The sequence below is a fragment of the Lepisosteus platostomus genome, chromosome 14, assembly GCF_059453375.1.
Source record: "Lepisosteus platostomus isolate fLepPlt1 chromosome 14, fLepPlt1.hap1, whole genome shotgun sequence".
Taxonomy (NCBI): domain Eukaryota; kingdom Metazoa; phylum Chordata; class Actinopteri; order Semionotiformes; family Lepisosteidae; genus Lepisosteus; species Lepisosteus platostomus.
The window spans coordinates 5,001,768-5,024,166 of record NC_142624.1 but is presented as its reverse complement, the minus strand read 5'-3'; the positions used below and the strand labels follow the sequence as shown (position 1 = coordinate 5,024,166).

The following is a 22,399-nucleotide window of genomic DNA, read 5'->3' as shown; positions in this document are numbered from 1 at the left end:
TAAAAATACCAAAAAGGAATCCAGACCATTGAACACTATAAGCCTAAATGTTTATGTCCCTTCCTCCCGTCCCCCTTTAGTAACGTCATCAGTGAGAATCAATAAAGCTGAAAGATGTGCCTGCCTTTCCATCTGAGGCAAGCCTGCAGCGACGAAGATAATGACAATAATAATCACACTGGAATTGAGAATGTGGAAATCTTTGTTTGGAAAAGCATCATCGGCCATTCTTCTGAAGCACTTTATCTGCAGTTCTCAGTGTGAATGAAAAAATACATCCCTGGAGTAAAACTAAGACTGAAATGGGCGTTTTTCTTGTGGATGAGTTATTTAACAAAGGTACTGTCATCTTGGTCATTAAAGATCCCTTAGCACTGTTCATATGACTTGGGCGGCTCATCCTGATGTCCTGGATCAAATCTACTAGCAGTGCACAATCATGTTTTCCTAAATTCAACTGAGCAGGCATTTCCTCACTTATCCACCTGTTCCTCTGTGGTTGTACTGTTGCAGAATAGCTGCCACTTAAAGGAATGCTACACCTACTACAGCACGTGTAAACTGCTTTGTTATCTTTTTGAAATAAAAATACAATGTAAATAAGTAAGGAATATTATAATGTTGTTATTATTATTATTGATGATGGAAAACTTGGCTTGATCATTGGCTTAAATTAACTACCAGTTCAACTGTTACAACACCAGAAGATTTCTTGGCATTCTGGGACTGGCTATTTCCAGCTATAGAGCCAATGATAGATTGTTAATGGGCTATTCTTAATAGTTCTGTCCTGGTGGTTATTCCACATTTGTACTGGAACCAACTGGGGCTTTGCCAATCAAGTTTGCTGACAATGGGCATAGAATGTGTTATATTTGTAGATGTCCGAAAATTAATTATTTATCACAGAATACCGCAACTACAGCTACTCCATAATGATGATGATAGCATTTATAGTACAAGCAGTAGCAATGAATATTAGGAAAGTACGAACTCTTATTTTAAAAGGTAGTAAAAATAACCATTCAAGTTGTCCGAGTACGGCGTAAGAGGAGCTCAAACATCATGCTTAATACACAATATATAGTTTTGATACGTTTTTTGATTGTCTGAAACACTGACTGTTGGACCCAAGTATTTCCTTTATTTGCCTTCCTGGAAAAAAATATCAGCAGTTTAAAGGAAAGAGGTTTTGGTTATTTAAAAAAAAATCGAAAGGGGGCAAAAGGCACAGGCAATTACATCATTCTGCGCTGCAGTTTGGTTTACGCGTCTGATGTGATCCATGGATCTGAAATGGATTGCTTTTGCCTCGAGCCAAGGCTGTTGAGTTGAACCCCGAGGTTTGCAAGTGCAGCAGTGGTAGACGTGGTGCTCAAGGTGTTGTCCGGCGACGTGAGGGGGTTTGCACCGCTGTGACTGAAGGGGATACGCTGTTGTAGAGTCCTAAAGTAAAACGTGCAAAAATGTTGGACTTTGCCATCTTTGCTGTAACATTCGTAATTATCCTCGTCAGTGCTGTTCTTTATTTATATCCGGTAAGAAGTCAGACCAAAGGTTTCTTCTGAAAAGATGCTGCATATCTGTGTTCCTTTTTTACCAAAGGCCTTATTCGGGCGTTCACAAATGTTATTTTTTTTAAAATGTAACTCATGCACGCATTTACATAAAATACACGGTTGTCAAGGAAAATAACGTTTCCTGATTACTTCAGCCTCATACTTGTAAGAAAATGAAACTAAGCCACAGATGAAATTCCTCTTATATTGGAGCACATGAATCTGGAGATGTAGCTTTGTTCCTATGGCAACTAAAGTTAAAAATCCGTGTGCATTTGTTCTAGTTTCTTTGTTTTAATGACAGGCCCTTAACAATGAGCTCGACGCATCTTTAAGAGTGTACTGTTGTAAATACAGTAAAACAAGATACTGCATACCCAAAATTCAATGAAGGGCAAACTACAGTACCGACTTCGTACTAAATTTGAAATTAAGAAGTAAACTTAATTTTATAGGGTCAGTAGTCATTTTGGGGTACATTCATTTCATTGTAATCCAAGTTTGGTTTGACATTGGTGTAGTCAGAAGTGCACATCTTCGCAAACTAACACGTAGTATGCAAAATACTAAGTACTACACTACGGTGATAAAATTTGTAGTCAGCCAAGTCAGAGACCTCGCTTGCACGTTTTGTAAAATTGTTTTACTTTTTTGCTTTACTGATGAAGTATAGTTGCATAAAGATATGGATAATCCTTTTATTCATTTCATGTTTCTTTTACTTGTTGTTGTTTTTTATTATATATTCTGTTATACATTTCTTCTTGTTAAAATAGAATTTGCTCAGCGGGAGGTTGGAAGATCTTGTTGGTGGATCGGTAGTTATCAGTCTATCCACTGTGTCGGAAATAGCAAAGCAGTGCCCGAAGTGTAGTAACAAGGGGGGGCATATTCAGGATATTTGTCAAACGGAATCCCTGCATACTTGTAGTTAAAGTTCCCTTTGTAAAAAAAATATTCGGTGGCTAAACCATATAGTCCTGTCTTAATTCAAGCTGTCTGATATTGCCTTCTCTACACTGTCAGTCAGTGTTAAAAAATCCACACTAGTCCAGTTTATCTACTGTGTTAGGTGATCTTACTGCACACAACGCGTGCTGAGTGCCACCCCCGTGTTGTACTTTCCCTCCTGCCTGTAAAGTGCTTTGGGTCCCTCTGGGTATACATATGCTGCATAAATGCACCTTATGACTGCTAATAATGGGCTGATTATATGCTGTTGCACAGAAGAGACATTGAACATTAATAAAGGAATCAGAAAGTGTCGATTAAATAAGTGTTTATCTCCTTTGATTTCCATGCTTTTTCTCAGGATTATTTTAGGATCATTTGGATAGTATTTTTTTCTACATTTTTATGCCTCAAAATGAGATTATTGTAGGTATCTTTCTGCCTTCCACTTGGCTCTTTTTGTTTTAGTTTTCTATAACTATCATTAATTATAGGAATTATAATTATTTCAGTACATCAGCATTTGTTCTGTGCATGTATTTTGTAGTTTTCATTAAAAGCTTTGTCTGCACCACTGATGTTGTTAGCTTTACCTAAAGAGGACAGAGTTAGATTTATCATTGACTTTATTATTCACTACCTCTGATTGTTAGTAGACAGACATTTACTGCACTGGCACAGCACTCTACAGTCGCAGGCAGGTTTACAGCAGAAAAAGAGGGGTGCATTTCCTAATGGGAATGGTTTAGAAAGTATTCTATGAAATGAAAGTGTCGGGGCTTTCTGCTTGCAGTTTTTGCATACTTAATCTTGTCCTGTCTAGTAATGACCGAACCGAAACAGTAGGCAGTACTGTCCTGTGAAAATACATTCCACAGATGGCATAATCTCTGAAACTATGTCACCTTTTCATGTGAAAATGGAGCTGTTAAGTGTGTATAAAGACCTTGACAAAAGAAGAATGTTGGCAAAATCACTTGGATGCGTACAAGGCAGTAATTTCCAGAGAAGTCATATTGTAACTCTAATGGAAATGCCCAGTGCACAGTGATAAGGCAGTGCTATGCTGCAGGAGCAGGGCTAATTAATTAATTGCTTACACTTATATAGCGCTTTTCTGGACCCTCCACTCAAAGCGCTTTACAGGTAATGGGGACTCCCCTCAACCTCCACCAACGTGCAGCATCCACCTGGATGATGCGACGGCAGCCATAGTGCACCAGAACGCTCACCACACACCAGCTATCATTGGGATGAGAGCAGAGTAATGAAGCCAATTCATAGATGGGGATTATTAGGAGGCCAATAGGAAGGTAAGGGCCAATAGGAAATTTGGCCAGGACGCCGGGGTTACACCCCTACTCTTTACGAGAAACACCCTGGGATTTTTAATGACCACAGAGAGTCAAGACCTCGGTTTTACATCTCATCCGAAGGACGGCGCCTGTTTACAGTATAGTGTCCCCGTCACTATACTGGGGCATTAGGACCCACATAGACCGCAGGGTGAGCGCCCCCTGCTGACCCCACTAACATCTCTTCCAGCAGCAACCTTAGTTTTTCCCAGGAGGTCTCCCATCCAGGTACTGACCAGGCTCACACCTGCTGAGCTTCAGTGGGCTGTTAATTGTGAGTTGCAGGGCGCCAAGGCTGATGGCGATAATGGGCTGTCATGGCATGGAAGTTGAACATGTTTCTTCTGCAAAAAATATTTTTCATTTATTTGATTGGCAGATGCCAGCATGCAAGGACGCTCACAGCTAGCTACCTGTAATCACTAAAAGAAGTGGACAAAGTGCAGTTATGTGGAAATGATGAAAATGGTTATTTGCAGCTGTGGATAAAGTGGCTAATATTTAGGGCAGACTACAGGTTTTGTTGGAATTGGGGAGTTTTGATCAAGTGATGCGACGCAGTCTGTGACCGCTCTGTCCAGATCTGTGTTCATTATGATTACAGAAAGAACAGGCTGTAGAAGGAGAATAATAAGGAGGGGAGGTGATGTGACCAGTCAGACATCAAAGGAAGAGCACAGGGGGCAGGTAGCCATCTATAGCCGTTTTTGTAGCAGTAATAAGGGGGGTCTGTGGAGAGAGCAGGACAGTGGCGTGGCATCAGAGAAATGGGAAAGAAGACAAGGTGAGCAAGGAAGCTGGAATGGCCTGCAGTGAGTGAATACTAGATGCAGTGAGGCCAGCTGCAGCTGATGGTGACAGGGCATTCTCGGTACTGCTACAAGATTATGGAGTGATCTTTGATCAGTTTTCAGCACTTGTATTTTACTGTGTTAAACCCGTTTGATTGTGCAGCACATTGGTGGTGAGTAATGCCCCCTCACAGAATCTGGGTCTTGGGTTCGATTTCAGACTTCTCTCTGTGTTCTCTCTGGTGTTTCTGCAGATGCTCTGGTTTCCAAACACAAGCTGGCCCTTTCGTGTCTGTAAACTGTGCTTGGAATCCCCTCCACTAAACTATAGCGTAGTCATGTAGTACTTCTGCCTTGTGCTTCCAATATAGGCTCTAGAACTGCTCGTGTCAGTGAGCAGCTTTCTTATGAGAGATAGAAGGTGTATGAGTTACCTGTGAATTTGCACTATTTCACTATATACTTTTAATTCTCTTACTAAGTCTATAAGTCTACGTGTCCTTGGATAAAGACTTAAGAAAAATTAATTAATAACTACTACTGCTATTGATACTGATATGAAGTTCCCAGCTATAGTATTACTGTTTTAGTACTGGCACTTTCATGAAACTTTGCTACAATTTTAGTTGCAGTTGTAAGTTTATTATATGATAACTGTAAAGGACCAGGCTGTTTTATTTCCATTACGTGTTTTGGTATGAGCTGTTGTTCCCTAAAAAAGCCAACACCAAAGTCAACTTTTTCCTAGCTTAGCAAGGTACTTTTGAGCTAATTTGCATTGACAGGTGTGTGATGTTAAAAAAAAAATTAATTATTTTTTGCATCCGTAGTTCACTTTTTCACACACTGCTTTTTGAAAATCCTGAAGTAGGTCAGGAAATTGGTTTTCCGATATTCGTCGGCACAAGTGCCTATCATTTACTTTACAGCCTGTGCGTGTGAACTGAACTTAATTCCTGCTCAGGAAAGGAAATGCTGTTTGTCATTTTTTGAGATGGTGTTTTTGAAAGAGAAAGCGTAACAGCTGAAAGTTTTCCCTCATTTTCTGTCTTGGTTCAGGCTTCGAGGCAAGCTTCAGGAATTCCAGGATTGACCCCTACGGAAGAAAAGTAAGTTGTGAATTGTATTTCTTGTATTTTCTTCACTACTGTGAGAAAATGTCTAGAGGGATAGGAATTAAATATAGAGCCTAGGATTGTGCTGATCTTCTGTCTTGCAGTGCTCAGGTGTTGCTGATCCTTTTAACACAGTTACATCACTGTTAAGACAATTCTTTCACATCCTCTAATAGAACTGAATAACGCACTTACCGAAGAATCTATAGATACATCAGCGTAGGTTCTTTTATCAAATGTAAACCGATTTTCAGGCCTCAGCCAGTTTCTTACACTTCTTTAAAAGCAGTTAAGAGAACTGCTTCTAATAATCAAGGTGACTCTAAACTAGACCAGGATTTTCTTCACTTTATTAGTAATTACCCATTTTAGTTGAAACTTTAAAGGTTACTGCAGTTTACTGTCATAACCTGGCTTTGTTCTCGTACATATGTAAAGAGCTTTGAGATCTTTTGGGGTTTAAAAAGCTCTGTACAAGTGCAGTTGTAATCATTACTTTTTTTACATATATACAAAGCCTATCTTCATTAATGGTTTGACAGTTCTGTTAAATATTGTCATATAAAAAAGCTATTAAAATATATAATTAAAATAAAATACATTGCCTGGGGTAGTCAGATAAAATTTGATAGACAATCCTATGTTATAGTAGTGTAATATGGTAATACTACATCTGGGGAGTATCCCACACATACTGTATCTGTTTTCTTTACCTATACAGTATATCAGCCTTACCTCCTGTTTGGATCTAACAGCCCATTCAGTGAAAACCTAGTTTTTGCACTTTGGTTTGTCCTAAATAATTTATAAATAGCAAAGATCTCAGAGATTTTGAATGTCCTATCCATCAAGTATCGAAAGATTATTGCCTCTGAAGGAGCAAGATCTAAAATAGTTTTGATCCACAGATAATACTTGGGAGACTCTGAATCCCAATGGCAAAAAATACATTTGAGAGTACATGACAACTGTAAATGACACAGTGTGTTATTAAAACTGGTAAACTGGTCGGGTACAAAGAATGCATTTCACACAAACACGGATGTAACATCTGATTTCAATGTCTTAAGGTGATATTTGAAGGAATGGAAGTCTGCTTGTAAATAAGTAGTCAAGGCAAGGTGTGCCAAATTAATTCTTTGTGAAATCCTTCTGGTGTGTTCTGCTCAACTTGAGAACACCATCTAAAAATATGTTTTCATAGCAAAGCACTTTATGTGAAATACATTTTTGATTGACTAGACGAGATAATTCAAGAGACAGGCTGGACCACTCTTCCATGAGTCTCTCCAAGGAGCTGACACACTGTATGTTATTTTGCATTACTTCACAGAGGCCAAAGTTAGAAGGTAAAACAGCATTAAATATGAAATGACTGCTTTTCAGTTTCATCACTGCAGTTTGTCCTAGAGCTTCTACATCCTGAACTAAATTGCTGAGTAGTGGGAGACGTACGTGCTTTATTGCCGTGCAAAAAATGTATAACGTCATGTTATTTTAAGCGTGGAAAGGTCTCCTGATTGTTAAAATTTCTTCACACATTTGTTCAGATAGTGCTTCAAAATGTAAACTAAATCATCCCTTTACCATTATGAGTCTTATTGTAACCATTCATAATGGATTTTAAAAAGCTTTTTCAGAAGTAATTTAACTCTTCACAGCAGTCGAGTTTGTATTCTTTTTTCCTCATTGAGTATGGAGTAGCTTAAATTGGAGTTGTCCCAAGGAAAATCTGTGGTAGGTCTTCAAAATTTGTTCTTGTGTTGTCTGTGATATTACACTTTATAATCGTGCAGGTGGACTAGCTTTTACAGCAAAGCTGAACTCGAAATTACCTCTTTCGTTTCATTAATTGTTTGGAGAATGGTCATGGCCTAAAAACAGGGAAGTTCATATGAATTCAGTGAACTGGACTACAGCTGAAGAGCTCATTATGAATAATAGTTTATTCTCCCCAGGGATGTTATTTTGAAACATAGGTTTGTAAAAGTGTGAAACAGCCTTATGAATTAATCTTTTACGGTTTCTCTACATTCAGTTTTAACACTGCATTTATTGTTTGTCCTCCTCAATAATTTTTGTCTCCAAGGGCTGCATATTTGAATTTCGAGTAATAGAATCCCAGGAGGCTATTTTTCAGATTGTATTTTTCTGGGAGTGATTAACACAATTGAAGAGAAGCAGGGGGAGTTTTTGTTTGGTAGAAAATGTTAGAAACATTTAACCTTTAAAACAAAGGAAGGGGAATTTTATATGCTGTATAATTTGGTTTGAAATTAAACCCCACATACAGTATTGTCTGGGGTTGGATTTTCTAAAATTATCAATTTTAGTTACAAAAATCCCAACAAAATCTAACCTGCTTAATTTCAGCTGTTTGAAAGGTGTGTGTATTATTGGAGTAATGTGTCCGACCAGCTACTGTATGAGAATTTAAAAGGTTTTAATTGCATTTCCCACCAGAATTATAATCCCTACAACTATAACCCTACAATTGTAACTGTAATTCCTAGAGAACACCTTTATAATGTTTAAGAAGATTATTCTGCATTCAGAACCACTTATAACAATTTCTTACAGGGCAAATGGAGTCTAGATATATCGGACTATGCCCCATGAAATGGGCAGTCTATTCATCTGGTAGAACGAACCTAATTTTTGTAGTGTAATGTTATGGATAATTTTGGCTTGATCAACAAATAACAGTAGAATAGTACAGTTAGAATTATGTAAATCAGTTCTATCAATCAGAGTCAGCAATTATTTTATGATGTACATATAACATATATTATGTGAGGGCAGCACAGGTGTGGGCATTGCTGCCTCGCAGAAGTGGGGCCCAGGGTTCAGTTCTGGACCTGGGGTGCTGTCTGCGTGGAGCTTGTTCTCCTCGCGTTTGCATGGGTTTCCTCCAGGTCCTTTGGTTTCCTTGCACAGTCCAAAAACATCCTGGAAAGTGAATTGACTTCTGGGAAAATTGGCCCTGGTGAGAGTGTGTGTGTCTGGATTGGACTCCAGTGCAGGCTGTACCCCCTGCTACCCTGAACTGGAAAAAGCAGTTAAAAAATGGATGGAGGATATGTTGCACATCTACCCAAATTTAGAATTGGATGTCCTGTCTGTATATCTCAGCTTGTAGTGTCAACCACTGATCCCATTCGGGGAGAAAGGGGTAGTGCATTCGGCTATCGAGCTGTACATCATGTGATGAGTTCTATAAGCTCTGCAGTGGCATACAGGGTAGTTTAGTGTTGATTGAAAGAGAAGCATGTACTGTACCACAGTGATATCAGCACAAGCCTGTGGCCTCCTGGAAGCAGGCAAGAGTTGATATTTTTGTGAGGGGTGTGAGAACTCCCTGGTAGACTAATCCCAATCCCAACCCTTCCCCCAGTGGTAGGGAACAAATTGTGCGCTGCTCGCCTTCTCACTTCTCTGCTTTTCATAGTCGGATAGTAACACGACCAAGGCACAGACTGTGAAATCTTCACTTCCATTTGATTTTCAGCTCAATCGGTTAATGCAATGACCCAGTAACTTCTTTTTTACAAGAAGAGTAAAAGCTGTAAAGACAAGTTGACTGCCTATTTTTTGTGTGAGTAATGTTATCGATAATTCTGGTTTGGTCTACAAAAAAAAAACACAGCAAAATAGTACAGTTGTTGGAAAATAGAATCTTTTTATCAGTTTATAGTCACCATATCTTTTATTAATAAAAAGGAAAAAATGAGCTTCATAGTTGCCCATCTCTCTCTCCCAGAGACATCAAAAGCCTTCAGAGCTTTGAGTTCTAATTCAAACAGCTCCTGAGGAGGTAAATGACATTTAGGGGTGGAATCGAGATATAGAAGGTAAAGAATTAATAACCGTGCCTTCTGAAGTTGGTTTTAAAAGCAGTGGTCTGTTTCTCTAATTCTAAGGAAAAAGCCAAACCTCAAATTGGCAGCAGATTATTAACGCTTGCTTTTCTGAAGGTCATGTTGCACAGGACAGTTAGCATTAACAATACAGGATCAACAGTCCTTAGCAAGAATTGCCAGTGTTTCTTTTTCTAATTTATACTTGTCAATTGAGTACTGGCAATAGAAGAAAACAGTGTTGATGTCTTGGTTGCATGATGTTAGTTATACCCTTAATATCAATATTCAATCTCCTTGTGATATTCCAAGCTCTTACCAGCTACAGTACGTAACACTTAGCAATTCTGCTGGAGTTTTCTAATAGTTGCTTTGTTCTGTTTTCGATTGTGTGCCAGAGATGGAAACCTTCCAGACATAGTCAGCAGAGGCAGCCTGCATGAATTCCTGGTTAGTCTTCACGAGAAATATGGGCCAGCTGCCTCCTTCTGGTTTGGGCGACGCCTGGTGGTCAGCTTGGGCTCGATAGACCTCCTCAAACAGCACATCAATCCCAACCGGACATGTGAGTATGACTGGGGTTGGTGTGAACAGGTACAGATACTGTACAGATCCCTTTCAGATGTTAAGATGGTCATATCTTATCAAGAAGAGGTTTGCAGCAGTTTTCTTTCTGGTTAATTTAAACCTAACATCTGAACCTAAAAGTGCCTTTCCAAAGGGTTTGTCATTTTCATTAATATTGAGTCAGCCATCAGAACTGCATTCCCACATATATATATTTTTTAATTTTGGTAATTTCTTTTAATTCCCTTATTTATCACAGGTAATAATAATTTAAAATCACAGTCTGATTTTATTCTAACCTCATTCTCTCATTTCAATCAGAAAACCATCACCTCCTGATGAGGGGAAATTTTGAAGGATTGAACGGAGGTCTCTTGCCTCCTCAGTTCTTTTCGTTATTTTACATAATTATCTGCTTGTTGCTGAAGGGCACAATATTGGTCTTTAGGTTTCTACTGTACCGGGCTTCTGACTGTGGGTTAGGTAATTAAGTGTTTTAACTGTGTAACATGTCTTTGTGAGTTTGACTGCTATAAATTTTGTCTTTCACCACCTATTTTTGCATTATGACACCTACAAAATTTGTTAATGCATATATTAATGATCATCGGCCTTTTCTACAAGCACTGCACAGCTTCAAAAATGAATTAAAAGTTACAGCTTTAAAGTGGAAACTGTTTAAGCACAAGGATTAACTTAAGAAGGTGAGTGTTATCTTACAGTAGTTTTCATGCTCATAATTAATAAACATCAGATAGGAGCAAACCTCCTTGAAGTTTCTAATTGGTGGACAAATCGGGTATGCTCTCTGGCCAATTTAGCCAATATCTTAAAATGCCAATGGGATCATATTATCAGCATATATTGAGGTCCAATTTTCCTGTGCTGAACGTTCAATATTCTTCTCACATGACCTACTTTTTGATAGCAAACAAAGTTGACAGGGCTCTTTAACTGTGTTGTTCTTCTGCTTGACAGAAAAATCTTACTCCCACTGCTCTCTCTCCTGGCAAATTCTCCCACTTTGATCTTTTTTTACTTCCCACTGAAGAATCCTGTCTTGGAGCAACTGAACATGCTGGCTGTCCTTGTTCTTTGGCATCTGCTTCAGATGAATTGAAGAAGCATCTCTCTGATGTTTTCTGTCTTTGTATTTGTTGCAGCCTTTTTGCAACAGGGCTGTGGGATCCAAAGTGTCTTACAGGGTCAGCATGTGACAACACAGAGTTCACTACAGCATTTCTTTCAGTGCCAAGTCTAAAACGCAGGGATAGAAATAAACTTCACCTTGGGGAAAAACTGTGATCTGTTTTTTTTAAACAGCTTGGTCTACAGCTTCTGTAGTTGGAGATGAAGATCAAATTCTTACAGTACAGCACAGATGCATTTAGACTAAATATTGTATGTTCTATAGCCTGCAACTGATAGATCCTGAAGTGGCTCAAATTTCAAAACTGGGAATCTTGTGAAAAGATGGTCACATTGCCACAGCTATCCCCTGGATAGGAAGGCCATACTGTTGCTGCCTCTTGATCTTTAGCAGCCTCAAACTCAGACTTTTGAGGTCTGAAAAAATTTCAAAAAACGGGCAATTGGCAGATCTTTGGGGTTATAGAAGGTGGATGTCTGGGAGCAAGAAATGGGGCTGAGCAGTTTCCTGTGAAAAGGAAATGAGGAGTGTTTTAAAACAAAGCTGTTAATAGGGACTTTTTTCGGGGCTTTCAATGCACGGGCCACTTATTTATAAACAAAATTCAAGATGTGACCCCAGCAACACTGAGAGCTTTATTGGAAGTTTGTCTCTGTCTGCAGCCGATCCCTTTGAAACTATGCTGAAGTCGTTGCTAGGATACCAGTCCGGGCTCAGCGGGGATGCAGCGGAGAGTCTCATGCGCAAGAAGGTTTATGAGAATGGAATCAATAAGGCGCTGGAGCACAACTTCAATCTCATTCTTAAGGTACTCTTCCTCCTTACATGCATCTGTTAATCAAAGCTATCCTACCCAGGTTTGATTATGGTAGCTTGATAGTCATCCTCCTGTTGATGTGATTTCCCTGGATCAGCTTGATTCATTTTTCCAGTCTTTTGTGAACAAAACATTGTTCTGCATCCTACTCTGAAAAAATAAATAAAATGCCATCTGTCTTTCTATGCAGATTAACATTATATACTGTATGGTGCAAAGCATGAAATGTCCTGCACCAGATGTTTGCTTATGTGCAAAAGCCTACAGCATGGTTTGTAAAATCTGAAATAGTTCCAAAATATTTTGGAGCTGGAATCTTATTCCATTCCTACAATACTGCTATGCTTGTATTGTTTAAGGTCTTGGTTTGTTCAGCCGCGAGGACTAAGCAGATTATATTTAATTTTTCCAGCAGAGTGCTGTTTTCAGACCGCATGAATTCATTTTACAATGCATTTGCACCATGTGGCTTTCAGTGCATGCATTAATTCCTTTGCTCTTTCTTGAACTGCTGTAAATCTGAATATACCTGTGCAGTTAATAAAAAAAGACATAATAAATACAATGTTTATTAAAACTGTAGAACAGTCTTACTGTGGCATCATCATGTAGCTTAAGGGTAAACTTTGGTTTAACTCCCCTCCCCCCCCAACCCCTTCTTTGTGTTCCCAAGCATTTAATAATAATAATAATAATAATAATAATTGCTTACACTTATATAGCGCTTTTCTGGACACTCCACTCAAAGCGCTTTACAGGTAATGGGGACTCCCCTCCACCACCACCAATGTGCAGCATCCACCTGGATGATGCGACGGCAGCCATAGTGCGCCAGAACGCTCACCACACATCAGCTATCAGTGGGGAGGAGAGCAGAGTAATGTAGCCAATTCACAGAGGGGGATTATTAGGAGGCCATGATTGGTAAGGGCCAATTGGAAGTTTGGCCAGGACACCGGGGTTACACCCCTACTCTTTTCGAGAAGCGCCCTGGGATTTTTAATGACCACAGAGAGTCAGGACCTCGGTTTTACATCTCATCCGAAGGACGGCGCCTGTTTACAGTATAGTGTCCCCATCACTATACTGGGGCATTAGGACCCACATGGACCACAGGGTGAGCGCCCCCTGCTGGCCCCACTAACACCTCTTCCAGCAACAACCTAGTTTTTCCCAGGAGGTCTCCCATCCAGGTACTGACCAGGCTCACACCTGCTGAGCTTCAGTGGGTTGCCAGTTGTGAGTTGCAGGGTGATATGGCTGCTGGCCATTTCCAGAGATATTTAGAAAAAAGTGCTTACGCATGCTTTCAAACTACATGTGGTGTGTGTAGTCATCTTAAAACTCAACACCAAGTTATTTCACACATGTGGTGTATCTAATGTTTGGAATTTTAACTTTACGTCAGATTCCACGAGGAATTGTTTCTGCCGACAGTTTTTGTTTTCATGAGCAGCACTGTGGGAGATACAGGCAATACATTACAATAACTGTGGAGCATATTTTGACGGCATATGGAAATGAAGATGGCTTTTCGATAATTACAAAAAAATGTGCTATAAAAATCAAAGTTAAGGGTGTGTGAATGCATGGATTTTGGAAGGGGGTGTCATTTTCTCCCCCTCATCTTTCTACTAAATCATTCCTTAGTTCCTAGCTCTCATTTAATTACATTGCCCTGCCATTACTCTCCCTTGGTGTTTCAGGGGAATATAAATCTTCTGTTTTCCCACTGATCTGACAAGCTCATTATTATTATGTTTATGGGTGAGCTCCCTGTGTTATTTCAGCTAGGCTATTAGAAGGCAAATGCCCGTTAGAGCAGTCCAGCTCTCCTGCTGCTTTTGTACTTAAGCTTCCACAAGCAATATAGGATGGGTCAATAATCTCATTTTTTTTAATAGCTATGTATTTAATCTGATTTTGTTCTTTTTCTTAAAGTCATTTATATAACCTCACTGTTCAACTTTTTATTGACAGTGTTAAAGTTCTTGAAGGCTTGAGCGCATGAGCCTATAGTCCATAGTTCCAGTCTGGGCTGTTCAATTCGGCAACCATGCCCACCATGTCTGGGTTCACCCATGTGGCAGAGCACCCCTGGAGTTGGGTGGGCTTGAGATGGCCATCTGTCCTGAGTGTGCTTTGTAACCATGACCTCTGGAACTTGCCCGGTGCCGGTGTCACCAGAGAAAGACCCTTCACTCCTCCCTTTCATTGTAACTCTCCTGCAGAGTCCTGAATTCTGAGGAAATGAGCGTCTGGAAGGAGTGCGTCTCCAGACCTCATTCCATCTGGGACTGTGCTAGTGTCATACCAGAGAGCTGAGCCGAGTAACAGTTTGCAGTTCCTAATTATGAGGCTATGAGAAGAAAAATAATCGATGTTTCCATATTGTTTTGCGGGCTATGATAATTAAACTAAAGGTGGAGTGTGTGGATAAAAGTTCTGCTTAGAATTGTGTCTCCCTAGTGTGATACAACAAAGACCTATAGACTAGAAGGATTTTGAAATGCAGTGTATAACCCAGTGTGACCTGACAAAAATAGGCTGTATCGTGTAAGATTAATCTCCCCTGGCTATTTCTTCTTATGTACAGTCCTGCAGATCAGCAGATATTCCCTATTCCAGAAATGTCTGACTTCCCTGTAAACAAGGAGAAAACACACTATAACAATTTAAATGTTTTTTTTTTCCTGAGCTCAGAATGCAAGTTTATTTGCACAATGGTAATCAAATAATATTTGAGGAATAATAGGCTTAGAGACAGATTTCTTCTTTCCTAGAAATCTGATATAATGTCTTTTTTGGAGTTCATTATAGAGCTATAGTGCTTATAGAGCTATAGTGCTACTACTTTAATATACTCTGGGATCACAGGTGAATATTGCACACAATGGGCTACTCCTGCATTATTTCCTGTGACGATTTAGATCGTCAACACTTGCCGAATTCTTTCATACCCTGTTAAAAACATCATAAAACAGAAGGATTTATTGGATAAAGCATTCTGTTAAAAAAAAAATCAAAATACCATACACTTGTCTTAATAGCATTGCACAGATTAAAGCCATATTTGTCATAATTAATTTAAATCCAGGAAACACAAGTGTCACATTTATTCAAATCCCTATAGTAAAATCTTATAAATGCAAAGCTTATAGTTCTGAGGTGCCTCCTGTAATGTACTGTGAGACCCTGGATTTGTGAGTGTTTTCTGACCATTGCTCTAGGCAGAATTGCCCTAGGTTGTTCAAACATTTTGGTTTATGCTTTGTAAACTGCTTTTTTTGTGTTCAAACCACAAGTGTTTAATTGGATAGAGATCTTGCCAGTCAAGAACATTTATTTTTTGCGTAGCTCACCAGTTCTTTGTTGAGCTGGATGTATGCCTTTAAAATAACATGCTAGAATGCCCATTTTTCGCCAAGCTCAAGCTTCTTAATAGAGGCAAACGGGTGTTTGGCCCAAATCGGGGGTTCAGGATCCCCCCATTGTAAGCGAAGCAAGCCCAAAAATTAACAGACCCTCTGTCATTCCACAAGGTGCCCATGAGTGTTTGCTCCACATGACCTGTACAGAACACTGATGAGCATGTCCACAAATCTCACACTTTGTTTCACTTGACCATAAAACAGACATTGAGTTGTCGAGTCAGCTCTTTCAGTGGCTCGCTCTCAGAAGAGGCTCCATCCTTGCAACGTGGCCATTAAGACATACTGTATTTATGTCTTAAGTCATACATACTGTATGATTAATTCATGTTGCTACTCCTTCTGAAAAAGGGGAAACCTGAATATGTATTATTATCTCTGAATAGTACTCCAGAGGCATTGATTGTCAAAAACCAGAATGTTATTGGGAGTTTGTTTGTGTTGGATTTTATATACTCACGTTTTCTGGAATTGGATTTAAGACAAATATAACATTGCCCTGTGCAGTGCTATAATGATTACAGTATATTACTGTACATATTTTATAATTGTTTTAATCCAGACACATTACTGAATCTGTAACTCATTCTTTTACATTATGTTTTTCATTTTCTGTTTCATCGGGGGGTATAAATACATCTGGAGGGCACCACAAATGTTCTGAGTGAAGGGTTGTCAGGTGTGATTTTTGCCAGATCTCTTTGGTAAAGAATTTGTTGTGTGACAGATGTATATCTGGCAGAGCCTCTACTTTATCTGCTAACCCATGTTCTTTATTTCCAATGACCTTCTGTCTCAAATAGCTAGACAGTCATTCAGTCTGCCACGATTCCTCAGCCACATGAGAGTCTCTCCTCTTGTGAAGCATGTTAATATCAGGTGAACCTTTTGCGGTTCTTGTTATTTTCTTACTGGTGTGAAACTGAAATGAAGAACAATAACATTTAAGAGTTTTGAATTAACTAGTTTATTCAAACTGTTATTTACTAAGGCATGGCCAAAAATAATAATAGACAACAAAGTATTTCATAAACAGCCTAACATCTTGGCTCTTTAAATTCAGGAATTATTTTATAATTTGATTTTTAACAATTTTTAACTTTATGCAATATTTTTCAGTAGTGCAACTACATTTTAGTGCAATAAGACAAATAGCAGTAATCAGATGTTTCCAGAAACCTACAGCAACCATCTTAGTTGCCTCGGTAAACTTTGAATTGACAGATTACATCTAGTTTATGTGCTGGTTGTAATCAAATTGTCCCTGTTCTTTCTCCTCATTAAGTTGCTCTGCAACGCTGCCTAAGAAAACATTTTTCATATTTCAAAATTCTTGTGTACAACAAAACAGGGCAAAATGACAATGGCTGGCCTATTGTTTAACCCCTTGTTGAAGAACCATGTCTGGACCAATCAAACTCCCAAATATAAAATAAAAATATAAAAACAAATGCATTCCCTCTGCATCTTGACGGACAGACTTTAGTTAAAAGGAACAGGAAAGTAAAAAAGCAGCAAATAATCATTTTTTTTAAAGGTATTGAATGTACATCAAGTTCAAGTTCAAGTTTCAAGTTTATTGTCATTACACTCATATACATGGTATATGGTATAACGAAATGCTATTTAGCTAGCTCTCGGACATAAGTAGTACAAAGAGAAAAAAAACAACAACAACAACAACAACAATACAATTGTGTAGCAAAAGAAAGACAGAGACAACAGGCAGTCTGCAAAAAATAACAACAGACGATGTGCAAAAAAACAACAACAGGCAATGTGCAAAACAACAAAAAGGTAACAGGTTATGTGCAAAAATACGCATCAACAGAATAAAATAAAGGGATAGAAATGATGGGGAGTGAGCTTTTGACATGTATGGTAGAGGTAGATTTTCAATGTGTGTTTGGGTTTTTGGTAAGAAAGAAAGAAACGAAGAAGGCACTGTGAGGTTCAGATCATAGGTGAGAGTGAGAGAGGCTGGGAATTTAACAGTTTGATAGTGCGGGGGTAAAAACTGCACTTGTGATAAGACCCCTACTTTGGGATTGTTTTTTATGCAAAGGTTGTTGAGTGCTTAGAATCAAAAATGGGCGTATAGTTTGCCTCAATTTAGCTTCAGTTTACAATACAGATCCCAACTTCCCATGCATTTAATCCATTTTCCAACACCTAAAGATTCAGATCAATAATCTTCATCACTTTCAGGAATTACACAGACCAGTAGCCTTTTCCTTCTCTTTTCCCTGTGCAGCTAGTGGATGAGCTGGTGACGAAGTGGGCTGCCTTCCCAGAGTCCCAGCACACCCCACTGTGCGCCCACCTCCTCGGTCTGGCCATGAAGTCCGTCACCCAGATCGCCATGGGCGACCGCTTCCAAGAGGACCACGAGGTGATCCGGTTCCGCAAAAACCACGATGCCGTAAGTCCCTGCGTGTCCCGTGTCCAGTTGATAGCCGCAAACCTAGAAGAAATCCCGGCACATAAAAAAAAAATAGGAACAGAAATGTTAACGTGATTCTTATACATCAGACAATGCTCTTGACATTTCAGCCAGAAAAGGTCAGAAATAATCATCAATTCTTCAATCAAATGATCATAAAATCTTAACTGGTGATTCTATATTTTTAATAAAGGAAAATACATAACTTTTATTATAGATATGCTGTTCAGCCCAAGGCCCATAACTACTGACAGTATTGCAGTAATTAACCATGTAAAGGTCATCCCAGTTTTAAAATCTGCTTTCTGAGAGACGTTCTGAAAGTCCTCTTCAGATACACTGAAAATCGAAGGTTAAAGCAATCTTGAAACCGTACGGAGAGCTTTCAAATACAAAACTTTTTTTTAACTCTATACACAATCCAGCTGAATATGTAAAAGTATGTCCATGGTGAAACATTGTGTTATTGTACAGATAACAGCAAGCAAATCTGGTTAACATTTTAATTTGCTTCCAGAGTGTGCGCGATATACCTTCTAAACATTTTTTCTCCCTATTTGGTTGCCTTGTTAAAGCGCAAGATAATTCAAAATCGTTTAAGTGCCAAGGACTTCATATTTATCTTAAAACTGTGGTCTTCACTGAGTTTGGTGACATTCTGGATTAACAGAGCATAAAATAATTAGCTTTTATTTCACTTCTCGGAGACATACAAATGGTGTTGAATCATCAGATATCTGTGCAGAAAGTGTACCATTTTAATCTCTGGAGAAAAATGATCCTTTCTTCTTACAAAATGCAGGCAGCATTTTGTTTTCCAATAATTAGCTCTCTGCTGCCAGTCTAAAATTTAGTGTGACCAGAGTTGATTGATCAAAAATGTGAAATGGAGCATGCAGCTGTAAGTCATTTATGTTTTGCAGAGCTTAGTTTGCTTTCTGTAGTATTTAATCATAACCTTGCCTTAAAAGTAAGGATAAACACAAGATATATCCCAGGCTATTCTCCTTAAACCCACCTGAAACTGTGGCTTTATGCTGATTGCTTGACAAAGCTCTGAGAAATTAATTAAGCTTTCTCTAGAGTCCTAAAGCAATAGCTTTAAGGCCTTTATCTGTGTTTGCATTTTCTTCTGTGAAAGTCTTTTTTTTTTTGTGAAGTCTGATACATTCAGAAACATGAAAACAAAAGATTGGGGAAATGTAAAACTTTTGCCAATCTTAAATTAATCTCAAATAAGAGGACAAATCAATGGCTCCTATACACCTGCCAGATCTTCTAGAAATCTATTTGCAAGCAAATTGATTTTGAGGCTGTGAGTTTGTCTCTGCTGTCTCTTTTATTGTACTTGTTTTTTGGGGGTCCATTTGCATTATCTAAATGTAAGATCTTTTCACTTGTAAGTGCTCTGTAAAATAGTCCCAAAGGACTGTTACAGACTTCCTTTTGAGTAGAAAAAATATTGAAACAGAAGTGTAATGTAAATTCAATTGTATTAAAAATGTTAACAAAAATGGTTGGAATGAAATGCATAGACTACAAAGTACAGACAGCTGGCTCCTGGCACCTCAAAATCCATTCTGTCCTGGTTCTATAAGAAATCCAAATCAGTTCAATAATAGCTCTCACCTTACCAGTACTTAAAGTAGCCAGCAGTTAATCCCATCAATTCAGATTGTTTTACAGAAAAGGGGGTTTAGGTTTTTATTTTTGAATTGACCAGTGAGTGCTTTGGGGGATGATGAGATTCTGAATCATCCAGCTATTAAATAATGACCTCTTGTACCCATTAGCCATAATGGCCTAGAGATGGCTGGCTTGAACTTGGACTTAGATTGACAGTAACCTAGGTTCCTATAGCAGTAGCTCAAAACTGTCAAAGGCCAGGGTGGGCCAGAATTTCCTTGGTTTAGTCATGCTGACAAGCTCCTGGGAGCTTTAGATGCATCAGCCCTCCGTTCGATTCTAAACAGTCCTTTTTGTACCGCAAGACTTGCAGAGGGCAGAATTATATATGAGAAGTTCACATTCCAAAGGCAAATGCTGTCTTCATCTATACAGAGCCGGTGCAAGGTTGAGCTGGGTGGCTAGCAATGGTTGATTAGAACCCCACAACGCAAGTACTCTTAATCCACAAAAATAGAAATGTAATTTCCACTGCTGGAAGTGTTCACCAGAGGAAAGAACATTTCAACAACTAAAACAAAGAGATTCTGAAAATAAACAGGATTGTTTTATCTTATAATAATAATAATTGCTTACACTTATATAGCGCTTTTCTGGACACTCCACTCAAAGCGCTTTACAGGTAATGGGGTCTCCCCTCCACCACCACCAATGTGCAGCATCCACCTGGATGATGCGACGGCAGCCATAGTGCACCAGAACGCTCACCACACATCAGCTATTAGTGGGGAGGAGAGCAGAGAGTAATGAAGCCAATTCATAGATGGGGATTATTAGGAGGCCATGATTGGTTAAGGCCAATGGGAAATTTGGCCAGGACGCCGGGGTTACACCCCTACTCTTTTCGAGAAATGCCCTGGGATTTTTAATGACCACAGAGAGTCAGGACCTCGGTTTTACGTCTCATCCGAAGGACGGCACCTGTTTACAGTATAGTGTCCCCATCACTATACTGGGGCATTAGGACCCACGTGGACCACAGGGTGAGCGCCCCCTGCTGGCCCCACTAACACCTCTTCCAGCAGCAACCTTAGTTTTTCCCAGGAGGTCTCCCATCCAGGTACTGACCAGGCTCACACCTGCTTAGCTTCAGTGGGTTGCCAGTTGTGAGTTGCAGGGTGATATGGCTGCTGGCAATGAATCTTGCTGCAATCAATGCCAACAGGTGGTTTACCTCCCCTTGAAATGACAAGAAAAGAATCTAATTTGACAACCAGGTGATGTGAATTCCAAACTGCACCAGGGGAAGTGGTTTTTGTTTTACCTGTGTCATCCCTGTCAATCTCCCAGAAACACCTGCCGTTCACTGGGTCCAAATCTGACACCTCTTGCATCCCTGCTGCTATACATTAAGCACCCCTTGTCACTCAAATACACCAAACTAAATGCGCTAGGGGCTATTTAATTTTGCAAGACTGCTACTCACTACTATTCTGTCAGGTAAACCAATGGGAATTCAGAGAGATGCATGTTTTTACTCTTGGGGATTTAGGACAGGATTCGGATTTTTGCTGACATGTTACGGCAGCCCCTCTCAAAGCAAGCTCAGATACGTGTTGTCTTCGCAGGTTTGGTCAGAGATTGGGAAAGGCTACTTGGATGGATCTCTTGACAAAAGCACAACAAGGAAGAAGCACTATGAGGATGGTGAGTTTGGCCTTTGGATGTTATTTGACAGGTCTTGTTCTTAAGTGTTCTTAAGTTCTGTTCTTGCATATATATTTTAAACAAAAAATGAAACTACTGTATATAATGCACTTGATAGCCCACAAAAGAAAAACACGTATAATTTCAGATCACTTACATATAGGGATAGTGTGCCACGTTAAAAGAACTTGACTTGTAGAACCTTAGTTGTGAAAGTCTTCATTCCGTATACGTAACCTGGTGTTCATGTTGAGATGATGATTGCTTTTTCAAGGGAGACTTAGCATGTTTAGATAAGTGTGAAATTGTTATACCAAGGGAATTAAGGAGGAACCTTAAGTAGACCAGATTGAATAAGTCCAGAATGCAATTTAGTTTAGATACCAGGGTTAATACCCCTTCTCTTTTGAAAAGGGCCATGAGCTTTTTAAAGAATGATTAATCAAGCTCTTTGGTTCAACATCTCATCTCAATGACAACATTTCCTGCAGCACACTGTCCTTGGTCACCATACTGGTGCATTGGTTTGGAAATTCTGGGTCCAACAGAAGAGCATCACCTATTGTTCCACAAAACACCATGTGAAATAGCAACCTGGAAGGTCTTCTGTCTGAGTAGTGACCAGTCCCAGTCTTGCTTAGCTTTTGAGATCTGACAACATCTGGTAACCTGGTGGTAATGCTGCTGCTTAATTAACCCAGATGCCAGATTAATCAAGCATTCAGTTGTGCATACAATATAACACATTTCCTACACTATAAATGGGCCACTGGGAGCTTGCTTTAGGTGGGCTTTAAGCACATTCTTCAAAGAAAATGTTCTGCCCCTCCAGGCCTGGTATAAATACTGTAAATGTTGCTCCTGGCTGTGTTTCAGCTCTGTCAGACATGGAGACGGTGCTGAAGACAGTGGCCAGGGAGAGAAAAGGAAAGAGTTTCAGCCATCTTGCCTTCATTGACACACTGCTACAGGGCAACTTCACTGAGAAACAGGTAAACATCCTTACACAAATATTTAGTTAAAAACGCAA

At 39.3% G+C, this 22,399-nt stretch overlaps 1 protein-coding gene across 1 annotated transcript in view; it reads left to right on the top strand.

Annotated features, from left to right (window-relative positions):
* Nucleotides 1-1,322: 1,322 nt before the first annotated feature.
* The window catches only part of cyp20a1 (cytochrome P450, family 20, subfamily A, polypeptide 1), a 33,103-nt gene continuing 12,026 nt past the window's right edge, over nucleotides 1,323-22,399 (top strand). Inside the window, exons 1-7 of the mRNA XM_088606675.1 lie at nucleotides 1,323-1,538; nucleotides 5,716-5,765; nucleotides 10,027-10,193; nucleotides 12,008-12,153; nucleotides 17,848-18,015; nucleotides 21,291-21,369; nucleotides 22,246-22,361. Coding sequence (XP_088462801.1) covers nucleotides 1,467-1,538; nucleotides 5,716-5,765; nucleotides 10,027-10,193; nucleotides 12,008-12,153; nucleotides 17,848-18,015; nucleotides 21,291-21,369; nucleotides 22,246-22,361 — 798 coding nt within the window. The 5' untranslated portion in view covers nucleotides 1,323-1,466. The remainder of the gene's footprint in view (nucleotides 1,539-5,715; nucleotides 5,766-10,026; nucleotides 10,194-12,007; nucleotides 12,154-17,847; nucleotides 18,016-21,290; nucleotides 21,370-22,245; nucleotides 22,362-22,399) is intronic.